General features: G+C 39.9%; 2 protein-coding genes and 1 non-coding gene across 4 annotated transcripts in view; 1 reads left to right on the forward strand and 2 right to left on the reverse strand.

Annotated features, from left to right (window-relative positions):
* The window catches only part of SLC30A6 (solute carrier family 30 member 6), a 56196-nt gene extending 36923 nt beyond the window's left edge, over positions 1-19273 (forward strand). For both annotated transcript variants that reach the window (XM_066266857.1, XM_066266858.1), the window contains 4 exons: positions 2517-2619; positions 4244-4291; positions 5838-5906; positions 15395-19273. In XM_066266857.1, the coding sequence (XP_066122954.1) occupies positions 2517-2619; positions 4244-4291; positions 5838-5906; positions 15395-15895 (721 nt within the window). In that variant the 3' untranslated portion in view covers positions 15896-19273. The remainder of the gene's footprint in view (positions 1-2516; positions 2620-4243; positions 4292-5837; positions 5907-15394) is intronic.
* TRNAA-UGC (transfer RNA alanine (anticodon UGC)) lies at positions 5358-5433 on the reverse strand. Its single transcript has one exon. It is a non-coding gene; the product is annotated as a tRNA-Ala (tRNA).
* LOC136328620 (inositol 1,4,5-triphosphate receptor associated 2-like) lies at positions 10490-12957 on the reverse strand. The gene is given in 5 exon segments (XM_066264728.1): positions 10490-10891; positions 10941-11148; positions 11151-11279; positions 11696-12664; positions 12667-12957. Coding segments are annotated over 5 exon segments (1647 nt in total). The 5' UTR covers positions 12767-12957; the 3' UTR covers positions 10490-10650.
* Positions 19274-19576: the final 303 nt, after the last annotated feature.

The following is a 19576-nucleotide window of genomic DNA, read 5'->3' on the forward strand; positions in this document are numbered from 1 at the left end:
TCCCCTCTTTCTCTTTCCTCTTTCCTCTTTCTCTGTCTCTCTCCTCTCTCTAAAAATCAATAAATTTTTAAAAAATTGTAAAAAATAATAGACCAGCCCTGGCCAGTTTGCTCAGTGGTAGAGCATCAGCCTGGCATGTGAATGTCCCGGGTTCAATTCCTGGTCAGGGTACACAGGAGAAGTGCCCATCTGCTTTTCCACCCTTCCCCCTCTCCTTTCTCTCTATCTCTCTCTTCCCCTCCTGCAGCCAAGGCTCCATGGAAGCAAAGTTAGTCCGGGCGCTGAGGATGGCTCCATGGCCTCAGCCTCAGGTGCTAGAATGGCTCCAGTTACAATGGAGCAACACCTCAAATGGGCAGAGCATTGCACCCTAGTGGGCATGCCAGGTGGATCCAGGTCAGGTGCATGCTGGAGTCTCTCCCTCTACCTCCCACTTCTCACTTCAGAAAAATAAAAAAATAGACTTTAGAGCTCCTTTAATAAAGCTTAACATTTCATGACATACAATTCTTTGACTACATACCCTTTAAATACTATATTAGTATTAATTGGAATCTCTTTAATTCTTTTTCCTGTTTTGTATACTCTCCTGGGAAATCACTTAAAATTATTTGTTTTATTTACACTGCTCACAAAAATTAAGGGATATTTTCAAATTGAATATGAAGTGCTAAAATAACCCCTAATTTTTGTGAGCAGTGTACTTCCTTTGTGTGTTTCCAAAACCTTTATTTCTAGCTCAGAACTACATTGAATTCCAAAAGACATGTCTTACTGACTTCTATTCATGTTCACCCTCAGTGGAACCTATTTTCCCCATACTTTTGTCCACCTTTACCCACTTCCCCTAACTCCTGCCTCAGGCAACCACCAGTCTGTTCTCTATTTCTTATGGGTTTGATTTTTTTTTAGATTGTAGATATTAGTGAGATCATACAGTATTTATCTTTCTCTGACTTAATTTTACTTTGCCTAATGTCCTCAGGGTCCATACATGTTGTTGCAAATGGCAGGATTTCCTTCTTTTTTTATGTCCGAATAATATTCCTGTGTGTGTGGGGGGGTGCTTGTGGGCATGCGTGTACATATATGTACCAAATTTTCTTTATCCATTCATCTGTCAGTGAACACCTAATTGTTTCCATGTCTTGGCTGTTGTAAACAGTCTTGTATAATATTGTGTAGTCTTTCTTTTTAATAGTCATTTATCTGTCCTCTCCTTACCATTCTTATTCCTGCCTTCCAGATTGAGGCCTTTGTCATCATTTCCTTGGCGTCATTAGAGTAGTCTTCTAATCTTCTAATTTTCATTCTCACACATCTGTTTGCTACTACTAATGTGATCATTCAGAATTGCTAGTCTGGACATAATATTTTTGTGTTTCAAATTCCCATTGCATATCTTAAAAAATTAAAGGTTGTTAGCATGATAAAGTCCCTGTTAACCTTACTAGCCATCCATCTTCCTGAACTGATTTTAGTTTTGTTGCTGCATCAGGATTTTCATGCTGTTGCGCATGCTGCTTTCACTCTCTACAGTGTCTTTCTCCCATCATCTTGCTCTTCTTTGAAGGCCAGCTCAGATGTCACCTGTTTCTATATTTAGCCTTTCTGGATTATTAACTCTACCCCAGTAGGCTCAATACTCATTTCTTTGTGCATCTATGATTCCCTGTAGGGACTTCTCCTTTGCATGAAAGGGCTTATGTTTTCCACATGTTCATCTCCTGGTATTTCAAAGGCAAAAACAATGTCTTAACTCATGTTTCTATCCCAGCATGGGGGAAAAGTTAAAAATTGTGTTTATAACCATTGGCCTTTTGGTCTGTCTTTAGTAGAACAGTCTGAATTACTGTTGAGATGTTGCACTTCAGTCACAATGTTGCTATAACAAATTTATGCAGAATCTCATGTAAAATTCCCATTTGAAATTTTTTTTAAATTTTGTATTTATTGACTTTAGTGAGAGAGGAAGGGGGAGAGAGAGAGAGAGAGAGGAACATTGATCCTGTGCCCTGACTGGGAGTCGAACAGGCAACATCTGCGCTTTGGGACAGTGCTCTAACCGAACTATCCAGCCAAAGCTTGAAAAATTTTAATAATAACTATTGGAAACTGTTGTTTATAGAGAAGTTGATAGAATAACTGATGAAATCCATTAGTGTCTCTGTATTAGAAATTTCTATTTAAAGGATTTTGTTTGTTGCAACAAGTGAAATATATGAAATTTTTCTAGTGGACAAGTTGACTGAAAATAGTGAGGAACTGCTCATGTTTTTTCCTTCATTATCTCTTTTCACACTAATTAACATGATTATTAGTTTTTTCCCACTGAACTTTGGCAAGAAAGGATTCAAAAAAACTTTTTGTTTTCCTTTAAGATCCTCCTATTACCAGTGGTGACCACCTGTGATATAATACTCCTTTTGCTTTGGGTAATTAATGTTTGGTAGATTGAATTATAAGAAGCCAAGTGAGGCATACATTTAAAATTTAGACTTGTTTTTTCCTTTCAGTAATTATTTTGCTGTAGACACTGCCTCTGCCATAGCAATTGCTCTGATGACGTTTGGCACTATGTATCCCATGAGCGTGTACAGTGGGAAAGTATTACTCCAGGTAAACTGCTTCTTTCAGTATGTGCTCAAATTAGCCATGTTCTTCTGCTAGATTATAAAAGTGTATGTGTCCTGCCAGATTGTGAAATTTTTAACTTTTAGAGGGCCCCATTATAAACGAAGTCAAACAGTAATCTCTGAAATTTGTATACTAAGAACTAGATAAAATTACATTTGCTTACAAAATAGGCATAGATCTTTCTTTTCTCTCTCTCTTTTTTCTTTCTTTTTTTTTTTTTTTTTTTTCATTTTTCTGAAGCTGGAAACAGGGAGAGACAGCCAGACAGACTCCCGCATGCGCCCGACCGGGATCCACCCAGCACGCGCACCAGGGGGCGACACTCTGCCCACCAGGGGGCGATGCTCTGCCCATCCTGGGCGTCGCCATGTTGCGACCCTCCTGGGTGTCGCCATATTGCGACCAGAGCCACTCGAGCGCCTGGGGCAGAGGCCACAGAGCCATCCCCAGCGCCCGGGCCATCTTTTGCTCCAATGGAGCCTTGGCTGCGGGAGGGGAAGAGAGAGACAGAGAGGAAGGCACGGCGGAGGGGTGGAGAAGCAAATGGGCGCTTCTCCTATGTGCCCTGGCCGGGAATCGAACCCGCGTCCTCCGCACGCTAGGCCGATGCTCTACCACTGAGCCAACCGGCCAGGGCCTCTTTCTTTTTTTTTTGAAAGACAGGAAGGGAGAGAGAGGGGAAGCATCAACTCATTGTTGCGGCACGTCAGTTGTTCACTGATTGCTTCTCATATGTGTCTTAAGCAGGGTGGGGGGCTCCAGCTAAGCCAATGACCACTGGCTCAAGCCAGTGACCATGGGATTATATCAGTGATCTTATGCTCAAGCTGGTGAGCCCATGCTCAGGTCTGCAACCTCGCAGTGTCAAACCTGGGACCTCAGCATCCCCAACACAGATTTTTCTATATTTGTAATATAAAACAAAATCATTAATTAAAAATGGATTACCTGTGATAATGTTTCAAGTGAAAACAATGTTACTTAAAACATTTTTAAGTATTTATTTTTCTCTAATAAATTTGTGTAAATTTATTGTGTAATCTGGCTATTATATAATCTGGTCATGATTTTTTTTTTCTTTCTGTGATTGAATTAGTGAGACTTTTAAATTTTGAACTTAAAATTGAGAATGACAAATGATTACATATTGAAACAATGGGAATACCTATAACAAGTATCTGAATGGAGATGTAGTTTCCCAGGACTGGATGTGTATGTAAGCACTGCTTTTCCTTTTCTCTTTACTTCATGCTTTTTCTTAAACTTATGGGTAGTATCTCCATCTCTAGTACCAGTAATAACAATAATAGTTGTATAGTGCTATGCCCGACATAAAATGTTACCTTCTTAAAGACTTTTTTGTTGATTGATTGATCTTTAAAGGCTTACTTGCTTCTAGAGATGGCTTTGTGAGATAAAAGGTGAGTATGAGCTAACTCTCATTGCTCTACTACTGGGGCCAGTTGAGACCTCTGTTCCCTAAATCATGATAGGGCACATGTGAAATGAAGCAAAGGTTGGTATAAGACCCAATAATGTTAGTTTCTGAACCATTCTTGCAAAAAAATTTTTGAACTGGCTTGATACATATTTTTTTTTTTTCCAGACAACACCACCCCATGTTATTGGTCAGTTGGACAAACTTATCAGAGAGGTAAGATGTAATAATAAATAAAATCATTTAAATTTATAATTAGAGAATGCAAAGAGTAGGTACAAATAATACTTTATTCAGCCCTATCTAGAATTTTAGGGGAAGCCATTTCACTTGAAATAAATGTGTAAGGTAATAGTCTAAATACCACCCTACTACATATATAAGTGCTGTGATTTTTATGATTCTATATTTAAACCTAGGGATTTAAATCAAAATCCATTTTTATGTGTTCATTGCTTACCACTTAACATCTTTTTAAAAAATAATTTAAAAATTTTAAATTTGTTTTTATTGATTTTATTTTTATTGGTTTTTAGAGAGGGAGTAAGGGATAGGACAGAGAGAGAGAGAAACATTGATTTGTTGTTCCACTTATTTATGCATTAATTGGTTGATTCTTGTATGTGCCCTCATGGGGGATCGACTCCGCAACCTTGGCATATCAGGACAATGCTCTAACCAGCTGAGCTAACTGGCCAGGGCACCACCTAACATCTTGATTTGTGCGTTTAGATTTTGTATTGTTATAAATTTCCAACTGTTGACTAATGAAGGAATAAGATAATTGAATTATTTGAATCATGGGAGGATTTTAAACTTGGTTGTCAGTATCACAGAGGCCACTTTTATCAATACAGCTGGGTACTTGGAGCCTATGCCACTGTACCAATGGGCATACATTATATATCTGAACTTGGAATTTCCTTTTGGCCCACATTCAAATAACATTCTTTTTTTTTTTTTTTTTTTTTTTCTTCATTTTTCTGAAGCTGGAAACAGGGAGAGACAGTCAGACAGACTCCCGCATGCGCCCGACCGGGATCCACCCGGCACGCCCACCAGGGGCGGTGCTCTGCCCCCCAGGGGGCGATGCTCTGCCCATCCTGGGCGTCGCCATATTGCGACCAGAGCCACTCTAGCGCCTGAGGCAGAGGCCACAGAGCCATGCCCAGCACCCGGGCCATCTTTGCTCCAATGGAGCCTTGGCTGCAGGAGGGGAAGAGAGAGACAGAGAGGAAAGCGCGGCGGAGGGGTGGAGAAGCAAATGGGCGCTTCTCCTATGTGCCCTGGCCGGGAATCGAACCCGGGTCCTCCGCACGCAAGGCCGACGCTCTACCGCTGAGCCAACCGGCCAGGGCTTCAAATAACATTCTTTATTGTGCAGAAATTTGTTAAAAGGGAATTCAGAGAAAGGACTAGTAAGAGGGGAAAAAAACTGATAGCACAAATGCTGGATATAAATATATGCCATATTGTTAAAATGAAAAGAGCTATACACTGTTGATCAAGGTAAGGATGGGGGGATGTAAAGACCTTAATCTAGAAAAATTGGTGCAGACAGATTGGGAAAATGAGGCCTTGGCTCTACTGAACAAGCAGAAATGGTATTTTAAGTGAGTGGTCTGGGACTTCTCTTGGCTAATGAGAGTCCTCATGCAGGGTTTGGCCATGTTATTCCTAGGCTGAGAGCAGGTCCATAGTGTGACTAACCTGTGTTGGACATGTCAAGTACAAACAACCCTAATTCTGTGTTTTTGAACAGGTATCTACCTTGGATGGAGTTTTAGAAGTCCGAAATGAGCATTTTTGGACCCTAGGTTTTGGCTCATTGGTATGTTTTCTACATATTACTTTAGTTATAATTTAAAGTATAGTTTATAATTTTCAAAACTGCAAAAACTATTTCTTTAAAATTTTTATAGAGCTTTTGATTCTCATTTTTGTTCAGTAGAGTCTAAAATGTAGGTGTTTTCAGGAACCTAATTGAGATTAATGGAGGGATGGGTTTTTTTTTTCTTTCAAACCAAATGATCTTAATACTGAACTGTCCAGAGAAGACAAATTCATGCTCACACATTCTGAAGTATTTTAATTACAGTTCTGATTTTGGAGATTTTGTTGAATATGTTAAGGAATTATAATAAAAAACTTGCTGCAGCATAAAATTCCATGTTTTCTAATCCAGTTTGAACCTTATTACTAGAGAGACTTTTTATGGTGTGGTTTCATTTCTTTTTTTTTTTTTTTTGCATTTTTCTGAAGCTGGAAACAGGGAGAGACAGTCAGACAGACTCCCGCATGCGCCCGACCGGGATCCACCCGGCACGCCCACCAGGGGGCGAGGCTCTGCCCACCAGGGGGCGATGCTCTGCCCATCCTGGGCGTCGCCATGTTGCGACCAGAGCCACTCTAGCACCTGGGGCAGAGGCCACAGAGCCATCCCCAGCGCTTGGGCCATCTTTGCTCCAATGGAGCCCTGGCTGCGGGAGGGGAAGAGAGAGACAGAGAGGAAGGCGCGGCGGAGGGGTGGAGAAGCAAATGGGCGCTTCTCCTATGTGCCCTGGCCGGGAATCGAACCCGGGTCCTCCGCACGCTAGGCCGACGCTCTACCGCTGAGCCAACCGGCCAGGGCTGGTTTCATTTCTATATCAGGAACGATGAGGAACATAAAGTACCCAGAAAAAAATAAATCATCATAATTTTAACAGGTTTTTATCACTAAATATTACTCTTTGAATTTAAAAATAAATGGTAGGGTTTGGTTTTTCTAATATAACACAAATTCCAGAGGTAGGCAGAGTAGGATTGGCCCAATAGCTCAACAATATTATCCACACTTCAGACTTGAGTTTCACATTATGCTCTTTTACTGGAAAAATGGCTGCCTTCTCTCTACTGCCCCCTACTCTTCCCCTCTCTTGTCATTGTATCTAAAACTCATTCTCTAGTAAGTTCTTCAGGAAGGGCCCTGGAGAACGTTCACTAAATTCCTGAATATTGAAAACTGTGGATATTATACTTAAAAATCATTTGGCACATATTTTGTTTTCTTGAGTTTCTTAAATAACATATATCACTCCATTCACCTTAGGCATAAAGTATTGTTGTAATAAAAGGCTGGTATCTGTTTTTTTTCTTCTGTATATGTGACTTGATCTTTTTGCCTAGATCCCCAAAATACTTTTTTTTTAAGTCTAATAATTTTACTAGAATATCTTGGTGTTAGTCATCCTTGGTCAATTATTTCAGGTATGCAGTATACCCTTTCAGTAATGTTACTTTGAAAACAATTTTTTTTTTAACTTTCAGGGAAGTTTTCTTTAATTATAGTACTTCATATTTATTCTGGTCTCTTGCTTTGATTTTCTTCTTTGTGAACTTCTATTATAATCATGTTGGATTTTTGCCTTTTTTTGGTATTTGTTTTATCTGCATTGCCTTTGATTTTTTTTTTTTTTTTTTTTTTGGTATTTTTCCGAAGCTGGAAACGGGGAGAGACAGTCAGACAGACTCTCGCATGCGCCCGACCAGGATCCACCCGGCACGCCCACCAGGGGGTGATGCTCTGCCCCTCCGGGGGGTCGCTCTGTTGCGACCAGAGCCACTCTAGCGCCTGGGGCAGAGGCCAAGGAGCCATCCCCAGCGCCCGGGCCATCTTTACTCCAGTGGAGCCTCACTGCGGGAGGGGAAGAGGGAGATAGAGAGGAAGGAGAGGGGGAGGGGTGGAGAAGCAGATGGGCGCTTCTCCTGTGTGCCCTGGTCGGGAATCAAACCCGGGACTTCTGCACGCCAGGCCGACGCTCTACCACTGAGCCAACCGGCCAGGGCCTGCCTTTGATTTTTAAAGCTTTCCTTTTCACCTTTTATTTCTTTCACAGTACACTTGTATATTTATGCTTTTGTATTCCTTCTAGTTTATTCTTAATTTCTAAAGTAATTTTTTCCCTAATATTTCTAATTATCTCGTTTCTGAGGTTTTCTAATTTTGATTTATATTGTTCTTGTTTCGTGTCCTTAGTCTTGTTTTGATAAAGTGGGGTATACTTCTCATCAGTTTTATAGTAAATCTTCCTGGTGATCTTTTAATCTGTTCTTTATTTCCTTTTCTTTCTTGTAATAACTTTGTGTGGGATTTGGATTCAGCCCTTTCCTGTTTCTTTTTATGTGAAATTAGTTTTCCTGAACTTCGACATAAGGGGTGGTTTAGGGTAGTATGTCTTAAGTTCATGGCTCTGGTCTGCCCTTTTCTGGGGTATTTTTAAAATGTGCCACCACTGATCCTGTCTTCGAAGAATACTACTAACATAATTTTTAATGACTGCAGTTTTACATTATATGAATATGAGTCTGTGAAGTCACAGTTTTTTCTTTCCCCTGGCTCTGTTTCTCTTCCATTTCTGCCTTCTTTATCCTTTGTCTCTGCTGTGCCGCTCAACTGGGATTCTGTTCCGAGTTGTTTCTTCTTAATGTGGGGCTTTGCTTGGTTACTTTTGAGAGTTCTGGGGTTAAGATGGCTCCAGCTCTTCATATCTTATTGCAGACCTAGCTGCCTTTCTCAGATTCGCTGTCCTAGATTTCCATTAAATACCGCTTGGCTGCTTTGGGGTTTTTAGGTCAGTTTGATGCCCTGTTGCTTCCTCCTCCACAGATACTGACACTTTGCAGGTCTACAGCTTGCATTTGGGGTTTCTTAGGAGTGCCATGTTAACTAGTTTTTTGTAGATGTTCTTTATAGGTTTGTGGATTTGCTGTCTTGGTTTCTCTGTTTTTATGGTAATATTTGGGGTATTTTTAAAATGTGCCACCACTGATCCTATCTTCTAAGAATACTACTAACATAATTTTTAATGACTGCAGTTTTACATTATATGAATATGTCAAAATTTATTTAATCATTCCTGTATTAAATAAGTTGTTTTCCATTGTTCCCATATAAACTAGGCTGAGATGAATATTTTTCTGGCATAATCTTTATATATACTCGTGATTATTTTTTTTGTTTTATAAAAAATTTGTTTCTGCATCTGTAAACAGATGGGCAGAGACCCTAGAGGCATCAGCCTCATGATTATTCCTTAGGATTAATTTTTAGCCTGGCCTGTGGTGGCACAGTGGATAGAGCATCAACCTGGAATGCTGAGGTTGATGGTTTGAAACCCTGGGGTGGCCCAGTCAAGGTACATATGGGAGTTGATGATTCCTGCTCCTCTCCCCCCCCCTCTTTCCCCTCTTTAAAATGAATAAATAAAATCTTAAAAAAAAAAAAAAAAAAAAAAAGATTAATTTTTAGGCCCTGGCCAGTTGGCTCGGAGGTAGAGTGTCAGCCCAGCATGTGGATGTCCCAGGTTCGATTCCCAGTCAGGGCACACAGGAGAAGCGCCCATATCTGCTTCTCCACCATCCCCCTCTTGCTTCTCTTTCTCTCTTTCCTTTTCTCTCTCTCTCTCTCTCTCTCTCTTCCTCTCTCTTTCTCTCTCTTTCTTCCCCTTCTGCAGCCATGGCTCAATTGGAGTGAGTTGGCCATGGGCGCTGAGGATGGCTCCATGGCCTCCGCCTCAGGTACTAAGAAGAGCTTGGCATTGGAGCAAAGATGGCCCGGGCGCTGGGGATGGCTCTGTGGCCTCTGCCCCAGGCACTAGAGTGGCTCTGGTCGCAACATGGCGATGCCCAGGATGGGCAGAGCATCGCCCCCTGGTGGGCAGAGTGTCGCCCCTGGTGGGCGTGCCGGGTGGATCCCGGTCGGGCGCATGCGGGAGTCTGTCTGACTGTCTCTCCCTGTTTCCAGCTTCAGAAAAAAAAAAAAAAAAAAAAAAAAAGAGCTTGGTTGCTGAGCAATGAAGCAATGCCCCAGATAGGCAGAGCATCACCCCCTAGTGCAGTGGTCAGCAAACTGTGGCTCACAGGCCACATGCAACTCTTTGGCCCCTTGAGTTTTTAGCAAAGGCCAGCTTAGGAGAACCCTAATTAAGTTAATAACAATGTACCTACCTATGTAGTTTAAATTAAAATATTTGGTCTCAAAAGAAATTTCAGTCATTGTACTGTTGATATTTGGCTCTGTTGACTAATGAGTTTGCCGACCACTGCCCTAGTGGGCTTGCTAGGTGGATCCCAGTTGGGGTGCAGGCGGGAGTCTGTCTCTCTGCCTCCCCTCCTCTCACTAAATTAAAAACATAAAAAAAGAAAAATGTATAAATAAAGAAAGATTAATTTTTAGAAGGGGTTTTTGTGAGTAAAAGAATATTATACTTTTTATGGATTTTGATGCCATTTGCCTGATTGCTTTCCAAAAATGATTATATTAATTTAGATTCCTCCAAAAACATAGTTCATTTTTTTTTGAAGATTTAATGACTCTTTATTTCAGTATTGATAAATTTTAACAATATATCTCCTCAAAAAGCTCATTAAAAGGTCATGGGGAAGTGATCACAAAAAGAGAGAATTTTAAAATCTTAGTCATTCTGAGAACTTCTAGTTCCATGCTATATTTGCCCAGCTAAAAGTTACTAATTTACAAAATTCAAATACTAAAACTTTAAAAATAAAGATACAAACATTAGGATGTTGAACAGTCACACTGGTGGTGGCCCGTTGTGTCGGAGTCTGGTAAATGGCCACAAGATATGTTCTAGAGACATCCAGGTTGCTCCATCCTGGGTGGGAGCAGCATCCACCGACTTTTGGAAAAACCCACCTGTGAGGAAGCTCATCAAAGCCGCAAACAGTACAATCAACGCAACAGAAAGCCAAAGGGCCTTAGCCTTTCTGAAAGAAGTCTTGAGATTTGTTGCCCAGAAAGCTATTGTGTCATAACTTTCCCCATTCCACTAAAATGATGTAACTTGGCAGGTAGACAACTTACACTGAGCAGACATCCCAGTTTGATGGATTAGTTCTCTTTTCAGAAAAACTTGGCTTTCTTGTCCTTTCTACTATTTGTTCTCCAGGTGATTCTGCATCATCTTTAGTTTTTAGCTTACACTTTTCTTCTTCACCATCTGCCCAGGAATAAGTGCTGGTAAATCGATGTAATGAGGGGCGGTGTTCACTCTGCTTTGACCCCAAAATAGCCAACTGCTCAACCTCCTACTGAATCGATCGTTCTTCTCCATCCCAGCCACCATTGCTGCATTGCCAATATTTCTGGGTAAAGAAGCAAACGTCACTCTTCGAAGAGAAGGTGGCTTGGAGTTTAGAGAAGCTAAGTGGTTTTTTTTTTGTTTTGTTTTGTTTTTCATTTTTCTGAAGCTGGAAACAGGGAGAGACAGTCAGACAGACTCCCGCATGCGCCCGACCAGGATCCACCCGGCACGCCCACCAGGGGCAACGCTCTGCCCACCAGGGGGCGATGCTCTGTCCATCCTGGGCGTCGCCATGTTGCGACCAGAGCCACTCTAGTGCCTGAGGCAGAGGCCACAGAGCCATCCCCAGCGCCCAGGCCATCTTTGCTCCAATGGAGCCTTGGCTGCGGGAGGGGAAGAGAGAGACAGAGAGGAAAGCGCGGCGGAGGGGTGGAGAAGCAAATGGACGCTTCTCCTGTGTGCCCTGGCCGGGAATCGAACCCGGGTCCTCTGCACGCTAGGCCGACGCTCTACCGCTGAGCCAACCGGCCAGGGCAAGCTAAGTGTTTTTTAACTTGGCAATCATCTTCATTGTCCAGAGGGTTAAAAGACCTTTCATTTTGCAAAAGAACCTGTTTCAGTTCTTCTAATTCAGTATGTTCTTTGGCATACATTCTCTTCAAGTTCTCCACATGCTGAATCATCACTTCAACTGCTTTACTAACCCTGTTTTCCTGATTAATGGCTCCCAACATTTCAGCCCTACTGGCCACTCATATTGTACACTGGCCAAGTAACTTTATACTCTTCTCCAGCTTCTTAATTTCCTGGGCCTGGTTGTCATCTTCACAAAGAGGTGTTAAAGACTCTAGCAGCTTTAAACAGTTACTGATTTCTTTTTTCACATTTTCTTCTGCCAAGTCACGGGTTCTTTCTTCAAGCTTCACTCTTTTCTCCAAGGTAAACCAGTCACACTTAAATCCCAAAGATAATCTGAGAAATTCAGCCTCTACCTCCTTCTCAGTAGCAGAAGTTTTGTCATTTTGTTTAAAGTTAACTGATTTCACAGTGGTTACAGGAAGAGAGGAAACATCAGTGTTTCCTACAACACATTCTTTTCTATGTTCTTCTATTGTTTTTGGTCCCTCTTTGGCTTCCAGATTCAACATAGTTTTATTCTCATTCACTGAGCCTTGGAGTGAAATATTCTCATGGGCTGGACTTGTATCTTTGACTTTGATCATAGCAGAATCTGATCTTGCCTCCTCTTTCTCACAGAGTGATTTACAATCAAGGTCACCAGAAGCTATATTCAAAGTTTCTGATCCAGTATCTCTTGAAGTTATAGTACTCTCAGTGGATAAAGTGTGTCCAGGAGATGAAAGTGTGGAATATTTACTGGACTCTGGCAGGCTCTCAGAATATAAGCATTCAATACCATTCTCTTCCATACTTAGATCATTATTCATCCTGATGCAATAGGAAAGATCTGTTCCTGGGTAGGGACCAACTGTAGGGCTTGGGAACCCAGCAGAGGAGTGTACGAGCATGTATGTTTGAAGGTCAGGGGTATTGGATGTATTCTTGCTTCTTGATCACTACATTGTTTATGGCAACACTGGTTCATTTGTTCTTGAGGACGTTGAATTGTATCTGCGCAGGACAAGGAGTCATAATGAGAAAATTCCTCATCTAAACAGCTCTGAAACAGCAAGCCATGGACTTATCCATTCAGTAACTTCTTTCTTAGTGACTCGATTGTTGCCGACTGGTGCAGAAATCCTCTCTCCAGTAGCCTGTGCTTGCACTGCAAGGATGAGAGCCCTAGAAGCAGAGGCTCAGAATCCCAGAATCCCATGAGAGGTCTGACATCAGGAGAGCATTGATGCCCAGAGGATGTAAATGATAACTGGTTATCTGTGCAGCTGAGATCAGACTCACAGGATAGTGATTAATTCATTACATTCTGGGTCCTGGCCAGGTGGCCCAGTGGTAGAGCGTCAACCCAGCATATGGATGTCCCAGGTTCAATTCCCGGTCAGGGCACACAGGAGAAGCGACCATCTCAACATAGTTCATTTTTAATCATTCTTTTAATTGTACTGATATCAGTAAATTAGTAGGCAAGTGTTTATTAAGCTTGGTGACTTATAAACACAAGGAACAAAATCATCTCAGCTATTCAGAACTTAACCATCCTACAACTGTACTGATGGTAATGCCTAATTAAGACCAAGGAGATTACTAAAAAAGCTTTTGAGCTGCCAAGAATAGTTGTCACGAAAGCCATAGGTTAATGCAGACGGCATAATCAAAGGAGGCTCTGTTCAATCTCATACTAGGGAGTGGTTTTCATTTATTTTACTATGTTTTCCATATCAGATTGAAAGAAGACCAGTAGGAGTGGCAAAGGAAAGGGAGAAATCAAAGCTGTCTTGATTTTCTTTTTTTTTAAGCAAGAGAGGAAGGGAGGGAGATGAGGAGCATCAAGTCTTATTTGAGGCACTGTAGTTGTTCATTGGTTGCTTCTCATACGTGACTTGATGGTGGGGGTGGGTGGGGTGGGGGTGCTGAGGGGCTTAAGCTGAGCCAGTGACCCCTTGCTCTAGCCAGTGACCTTTGGGCGCAAGCCAGTGCCCATTAACATAATCCCACACTCAAGCTAGCAACCCTGGGTTCAGGCTAATGAGCCATCGCTCAAGCTGGATGAGCTGTCATTCAGGCTGGTGACCTTGGGTTTCAAACCTGGGACCTCTGCATTCCAGGTCTACACTCTATCCACTGCGCCACCACCAGTCAGGCAAAGCTGCCTTGATTTCTAGACATGACTTGTCTTACCTAAAAAGTAATCAAACCAAAAGTCAAATTCATGTAATATATTTTCTCTATCTCATGATAATAATTTTTATTACTACTTAAATAGTAGATTTATACTTTTTTTAACTAAACCAACTGTTCAATTTATGTGCAATTTATACTTGGTTAAAATTATTTTCTTTTTTTTGCAAATCTGAGTTTATCTAGAAATCAATATGGAATATGTTGGATATTTTATTTAATTATATTTATTGTATATTTTAATATTTCATTATACAAATAATACCCAATTATTACAAAAATTAGAATTTACAACTAAGTCAAAAAGAGAATAAAAATCCTTAGTAATTCTATCATCTAAAGATAAGTGCTGTCTCTTGATATTTTTCTGTTTTAATCAAAATAGGATCATTATTGTAAATATGATACTATTTTATTATCTATTTTAGAAATGTAATATATGATAAATGTCTTTTCAAGTTATAAACAGATTTCTAAACTTCATTGTAATACTGGTGCTCTCTATCCTCCTAGTAACCTAGGCTAGAAACCTTGAGATCATCTTTGATGAGTCCATCTCCCTCATCCATTACATCCAGTTGGGTATCAAGTTCTTTCACTACTAACTATGGAATATCATGAATCTATATGATCCTCTCTGATCTTACTATGTTTGTCCTGTGTCAGACCTCTTCATTTTTACTCTAGACTGTTGCAATTATTTCCTACATAATTGGCAATCATCCATACCTATAATTTTTCTGAACTCTTATTATTTTATTGCTCTTATTGCTGCTGTTAAAACTTATCGTGATATTTAGCTCCCTCTTCTAGCCTTTCTTTTTAACCTGATTACCTACCTTACTTCTTTCCATTCTTTCTTTCTTTTTTCTTCCTTTAGTCCTTTCTTTTCTTTTATTCTTTTTCTGCTTCCTGAAATATTTGTACTTCTTTACATATTAGTGATATTGCTTATTGTTGCTCACAGCATGCCATCTATTTTAATGGCTATTTTCTAAGACTGTCTCCACCTTTTGAAATTGCATTTAATCATCAACCCTAGATCAAATATAATTTTTTCTTGATGTCTTCCTCAATTTGAATTAATATCTCCCTTTTCTGACCTTCTATTACATTTTTTATTTATTTATATTCTGCCTTATGTTATAACATGCCTGTCTTCCTCCTACATGGATTTCCCTTCTTTTATATATATATTTAAAAGATCATGTTTTATTTAAAGAGTCAGAAATTACTTAACTCTTCACCTTGATAAACATTACTAAGTAGTTTTTAAGGAATGTCAAGACATTAAGCTTTCTCTTGTATTAAATACCTAGTACTATTTCAACAAACTCAAATAAAATATTCATTTCTAATGGACTTTTCAGTAGTGTAATTCTAAGCAGTGTCTTTCTTATGATTTTGCCCGTTTTAGGCTGGATCAGTGCATGTAAGAATTCGACGAGATGCAAATGAACAAATGGTTCTTGCTCATGTGACCAACAGGCTGTACACTCTAGTGTCTACACTGACTGTTCAGATTTTCAAGGATGACTGGATAAGGCCTGCCGTACTGTCTGGGCCTGTAGCAGCAAATGTCCTAAATTTTTCAGATCATCACATAATCCCAATGCCTCTTTTAAAGGGCACTGACGAGTTGAATCTCGTCACATCAACTCCAACTAAACCCAGTAGTCCACCTCCAGAATTTTCATTTAACAGCCCTGGAAAAAATGTGAGCCCAGTTATTCTTCTGAACACACAAACAAGGCCTTATGGTTTGGGTCATAATCATGGACACATACCTTATAGCAACATGCTTAATCAAGGACTTGGAGCTCTAGGAATTGGAGCAACCCAAGGATTCAGGACTGGTTTCACAAATATACCAAGTAGATATGGAACTAACAATAGAATTGGACAACCAAGACCATGACGTACTTTAATTTATTTTATGAGGAATATTGACTCTGACTTCTGATTTCGTTAGTAATCCAACTTTGCATTGACTGTTCAATCATTTATTATAAATGTTAAAGAATAGTAGGCTAGTTCACATTATATGAAACCAATGAAACTGTATTTTTGTAAAATGTATCTATGGAAGTGAGAACCTTCTAAGTGTTGTAGGCTTTAAAAAGGCTTCCTTTAGAAAGTGTATTTCTCTAAATTTGAATTTTGCTATCTTTGGTTTTGTGGTTCACTACAGTGTGATATGAGATTACCTTTACAAGCGAACCACTTAATGGGGTAGATCTATCGCATTATTAAAAATAGAATATTTTCTTCAGTGAAATTTATAAAACTGTTTCTTGAATAATGATACACATTTTAGGAAAGGAAAAAAATATCCTATATAAAATATGTCTCTTTTATAGCTTTTCCAAACTTAATTGCTACATTTTTCTTTGAGGTCTTCCTGAATCATGTCTTACTAAGTAAAAGCAAACAGTTTTATCAGAAATTTTGCAATGTATTCTACTACCCAGTTTTTGTCATTTAAAAATTTCAATGCATTTGTAAATAGATCATGGTTCTCAAAGTGTTTTATTCTGTTTAATGAGTACAAATCCTGTGGTGGTGTGCAATGAAAGAATCCCAGTTTCTGTCTTACATATTGTATAATCAGGTACTGACATGATGATGGAATTTTTGTCACTTTTTTATTGGTTGACTTTTTAATTTCTCATTAACAAAAACATCAAATATGTTACCAAAATATATGAAATTCCATACTAATACTGGATTTGGTATCTTTTCAAAGTTGCATAATCAAGTTGAGTTTATATTATATAATTTTACCAAAGTTAATGGACCTTAGATTATAGGATACAGTATTTTCAGATCTGCTACAGTCAGTTTCTAATTTACGGTACTTTGTTTTGCTTTGTCAAATGTAGTGAATTTTAATCTGTGATGAAGTATGAGAATATATAGATTATTTTATTTTCTAATTCTTTTCCAACTGCAAATGTTAAAGACTTTCCAATGTAGCCAGTATTACTTATAAAATATAACAAGCAGCAGTCACAAATTACCCATGAGGTTTCTTTTTCATTATAAGTTTTATGATTAGTATTTTAAAAAGGAATTTTCAGAGTGGATTTAACTTTTCTCGAATCCAGTAACTCCTAGAGATTTGTGACTTTTCCAGCCATCAGCCAGCTATCTAGAGAAGACTTGTTTTTTGTAGAATTTGTAACAGTTTCTTCAATCAACTCATCCACTTTTAAATATGAACAACACTTTCAAATCCTATGTCCTCACTGTGGAATAACAAACATCTAAGAAGCCGTCTCTATCAAGCTGAACTGCAGCTGTCCTACAATCATAAGTGACCATGTCGCAGATACTTTTGCTTGGTGAGGAGTTGGTCATTGTCTTCCCATGTGTGACCCTTTTCAGGCATTTGACCTACTGAAGAAATAGTTTACACTACGTTGACTGCTGGGGAAAAGGAAATTGTAAAATGTAATAAGGAAAGCTGTTTCTTGTCCTTTGTCTTATGTTTGTTAACTATTACTATACCTATTATTGGTCTGCTATTACAGGGCGATTTTTCCTCTATTGACCTCATCTAAATGTGAATTTGAGTCATGCATGAAATCTGAAGAACTGTCATGTACTGAGTGATGATTAAGAGGTATGTGCTGCCACCCTATGCACATCTTCTCTATCCCCATGGGATTTTTAAAGTGTCCAGGTGCTGAACACAGTTCTGTGTGAGGTTAAATGCCTACTTTCTCAACACCTATTCAGGAGCAACACCTGTGCAGTTGTCTCACCAAAGGTGCTTTCATGCCCACCTACGCTATTTTGAGAACTTGCCTGTGGGTTCTGAAGGAATTGGCTTTACTTGCTGAAATTCAGTAATGCCAACAGCTGCTGGTGACTTTGGTCCACTCGTTATTATAAAAAGAAGTCTTATTGGCCCTGGCCGGTTGGCTCAGTGGTAGAGCGTTGGCCTGGCGTGCAGAAGTCCCGGGTTCAATTCCCGGCCAGGGCACACAGGAGAAGCGCCCATCTGCTTCTCCACCCTTCCCCCTCTCCTTCCTCTCTGTCTCTCTCTTCCCCTCCTGCAGCCGAGGCTCCATTGGAGCAAAGATGGCCCGGGCGCTGGGGATGGCTCCTTGGCCTCTGCCCCAGGCGCTAGAGTGGCTCTGGTCGCAATAGAGCGACGCCCGGGAGGGGCAGAGCATCGCCCCCTGATGGGCAGAGCGTCGCCCCCTGGTGGGCGTGCCGGGTGGATCCCGGTCGGGCGCATGTGGGAGGCTGTCTGACTGTCTCGACCCGTTTCTAGCTTCAGAAAAGTACCAAAAAAAAAAAAAAAAAGAAGTCTTATTTGCCAAGCTCTGGCCAGCTTCTGGATTTGAAAACAAGAAACTTGGTCAATATAGGCCTTTAAGTGGTAATCCTACTAGTAAATCTCACCCCAGAGTTATTTGAAGGTAGACAAAAAAAGAGGAAGTTCAGATTAAATACTTGGCCCAGGACTATGATTAACCTTGTTTGAGAAATCATAGTTTGTAATGGAAGAAACATTGGACTGCTAGACAAAGGCTTGGATACCAATCCCGACATTGCCACTATGTAAGTAGTTTCGTAACCACGGGCAAGGCATTTAACTTCCTTGAGCTTTCTCATCTGTAAAGTTAGGGTAGGGAATGAATTAGTTGATCTGTAAACTGTCAGCTCTAAAATTTTATGACTAAATTTATAGACTATGCCCACTATTAAACAGAATATTGTGCTCAGAATTTCTTCCCAGTGACTACCTCAACATGCAGGCCATGTGTTCCCTACACCAACATCCTAGCCTTTAATGTGAGGTGCCATGAGAATGGAGGGCAAACTGCACGCTGACACCATTTAGCGTTTCATTTCAGACGTGCCTCGAATAAATCTTTAAATCTGTTTAAACAGGTTTTTCTTAGACTTCTTTCTTTGTGGGAAAGGATTATTTTTTCAGGGTGTTGGAGAAAAGATTAGGACACAGTACCCTTAGTTTCCATAAGATATGAAAGAATGGGGTACATTTTGATCTCTTCCTTGATCTCTGAAGTCACTGTTGAAATTACAGGTATGTATCAGCAACTGGGGAGGACCAGAATTTCAAGCCTCTGATTTAGCTGCTCATAAACTGCCGATTTATTTTTTATTTTTATTTTTATTTTTTGCTTGACTAAAGAATGCCAGTCTTTTTGGGAGTCTGATCTGCTTCTTGTATAAGAAATGGCTTTTCACATTCCAAATTGTTTGATTTAAACTTTTTTTAATAAAAGACAGACATGGAGTTTTCTGTGGTTTTAAATAATTTTGGCTTGTTTCTTTATTCGGTAGCTATTTATTGGTAATTTAATTATTTCATATTTAGCAAATACTTGTTGAGAATTTAGTACATGCCGGGCACTGAACTAAGCAAATATGCATACACTATATCAATTCTTGTGACCTGCTATTAGGACTGTGGGAACCCAGGCTGCATAACAGTCCCCTTCAAGTAGCTGATAATCATAGTAGGAGTGATGAGACACAGCAGTAAACTCCCTCCCACTTTTTCCTCTATGGCCTCATTTTCCTGAATGATGAAACTAAGAAAGCAGATTTCCATGCAAGA

Source organism: Saccopteryx bilineata, chromosome 3, assembly GCF_036850765.1.
Source record: "Saccopteryx bilineata isolate mSacBil1 chromosome 3, mSacBil1_pri_phased_curated, whole genome shotgun sequence".
Lineage (NCBI taxonomy): Eukaryota > Metazoa > Chordata > Mammalia > Chiroptera > Emballonuridae > Saccopteryx > Saccopteryx bilineata.